Source organism: Equus caballus, chromosome 25, assembly GCF_041296265.1.
Source record: "Equus caballus isolate H_3958 breed thoroughbred chromosome 25, TB-T2T, whole genome shotgun sequence".
In the NCBI taxonomy this organism is placed as follows: domain Eukaryota; kingdom Metazoa; phylum Chordata; class Mammalia; order Perissodactyla; family Equidae; genus Equus; species Equus caballus.
In genome coordinates, this window is record NC_091708.1 from 34300665 (window position 1) to 34302388 (window position 1724).

The following is a 1724-nucleotide window of genomic DNA, read 5'->3' on the forward strand; positions in this document are numbered from 1 at the left end:
TCATTGCCATCAGGAAATTACTCCCTAGGGCCCATGGTCTGAGCCTGTCCCCTTTCCCAGGGAGTGGGAAAGTCCAGAAGGTTAACAATTTTTCTAGGCCAGCATCTGGGTCTTGTCTGATGCTCATCACTTTTCTGTTCTATTGAGTTCCTGGAGTTTGATGCCAGATTTATCTGTTGAACATGTCCTACTATAATAAGAGCTAGCATTGTTGAGTACCTACTGTGTGCAAGACAGTGTTCTAAATTTATTACATACATTCACTCATTTAATACTGTCAACATCCCCATAACTAGGTAATAATATTATTCTCATTTTATGGAGGAAGAACCGAGGTACATAGAGAAAGTGCTCAAGGCAATCCGGGTAGTAAATTGTTGGCATACAACGCAAGCCTCTTGGCTACAAAGCCCCAGCTCTTGGTGAGTACTCTATAATGTGCTCATAGAACGTGAGCTCCAAGAGGGAAGCAGATCAGATATTTTATTTTCTGTTCTACGCGCAGTGCCAAGAGCAGCATCTGGGACATGGTTGAATAAGTGTAGAAATTAACACTGATCTCCTTTGAGGGGAATCTTGTTTGCCTTTGGAAATCTGATGCACTCTGTGACTAGAATGTAGCAGGCAGAAGAATCAGACAGCAAAATGTGCAGTTTGTTTGAATTTTGACACAGTTTCCAGGAAAAAAACAGCTTGTGACTGTAATGCACACATGGTGATGATAACTGCCATATCTCAGTCCCTGACATTTCCTACCCCCTTTATCCCCAGCAGAAACTGAGAAGAGAATGAGAAGCGAGAACCAAAGCAGCGTGTCTGAATTCTTCCTCCTGGGGCTCCCCATCCGGCCAGAGGAGCAGAGTGTGTTCTTTGCCCTGTTCCTGGGCATGTACCTGACCATAGTGCTGGGGAACCTGCTCATAATCCTGCTGCTCAGGCTGGATTCTCACCTCCACACTCCCATGTACTTCTTCGTCAGCCACTTGGCCCTCTCTCATGTCTCTTTCTCATCTGTCCCAAAGATGCTCATGAACATGCAGACTCAGCAGTTATCCATCTCCTATGTGGGGTGTGTTTCCCAGATGTATTTTTTCATACTTTTTGTTTGTCTTGACAATTTCCTTCTTGCAGTCATGGCATATGACAGGTATGTGGCCGTCTGTCACCCACTCCACTACACCACTGTCATGAGGAAGGAGCTGTGTGTCTTATTGGTGGCTGGATCCTGGTTCTTCTCTTGTGCCCATGCCCTGTTGCATACAGTCCTTTTCTCTCACCTGTCCTTCTGTGCCGACAATACCATTCCCCACTTCTTCTGTGATCTCACTGTGCTCTTGAAGTTGACCTGCTCAGACACCTCCCTCAATGAGCTAGTTATCTTCATTGAGGGGGGAGTGTTTGCCTTCTTATCATTCACTACTATTTTGGGCTCTTATATCTGCATTGGGGTCACCATCCTGAGGGTTCCCTCCATCAAAAGGATCTGTAAAGCCTTGTCTACCTGTGGATCCCACCTGTTTGTGGTGTTTTTGTACTATGGGACTCTTGCGATGATTTACTTCTTTCCTTCATCAAACAGTTTCAAAGTCAAAGACATAATTGCTTCAGTTATGTATACGGTGGTGACACCCATGTTAAACCCCTTTATCTATAGCCTGAGGAACAGAGACATGAAATTGGCTCTGGGGGTACTTTATAGGAGGGGAATTATTTTTGCCACGTAA

At 44.9% G+C, this 1724-nt stretch overlaps 1 protein-coding gene across 1 annotated transcript; it reads left to right on the forward strand.

Moving 5' to 3' along the window:
* The first annotated feature begins 788 nt into the window (after positions 1–788).
* OR1J6 (olfactory receptor family 1 subfamily J member 6) lies at positions 789–1724 on the forward strand. Its single transcript, NM_001391774.1, is given in 1 exon segment — positions 789–1724. A coding segment is annotated over 1 exon segment (936 nt).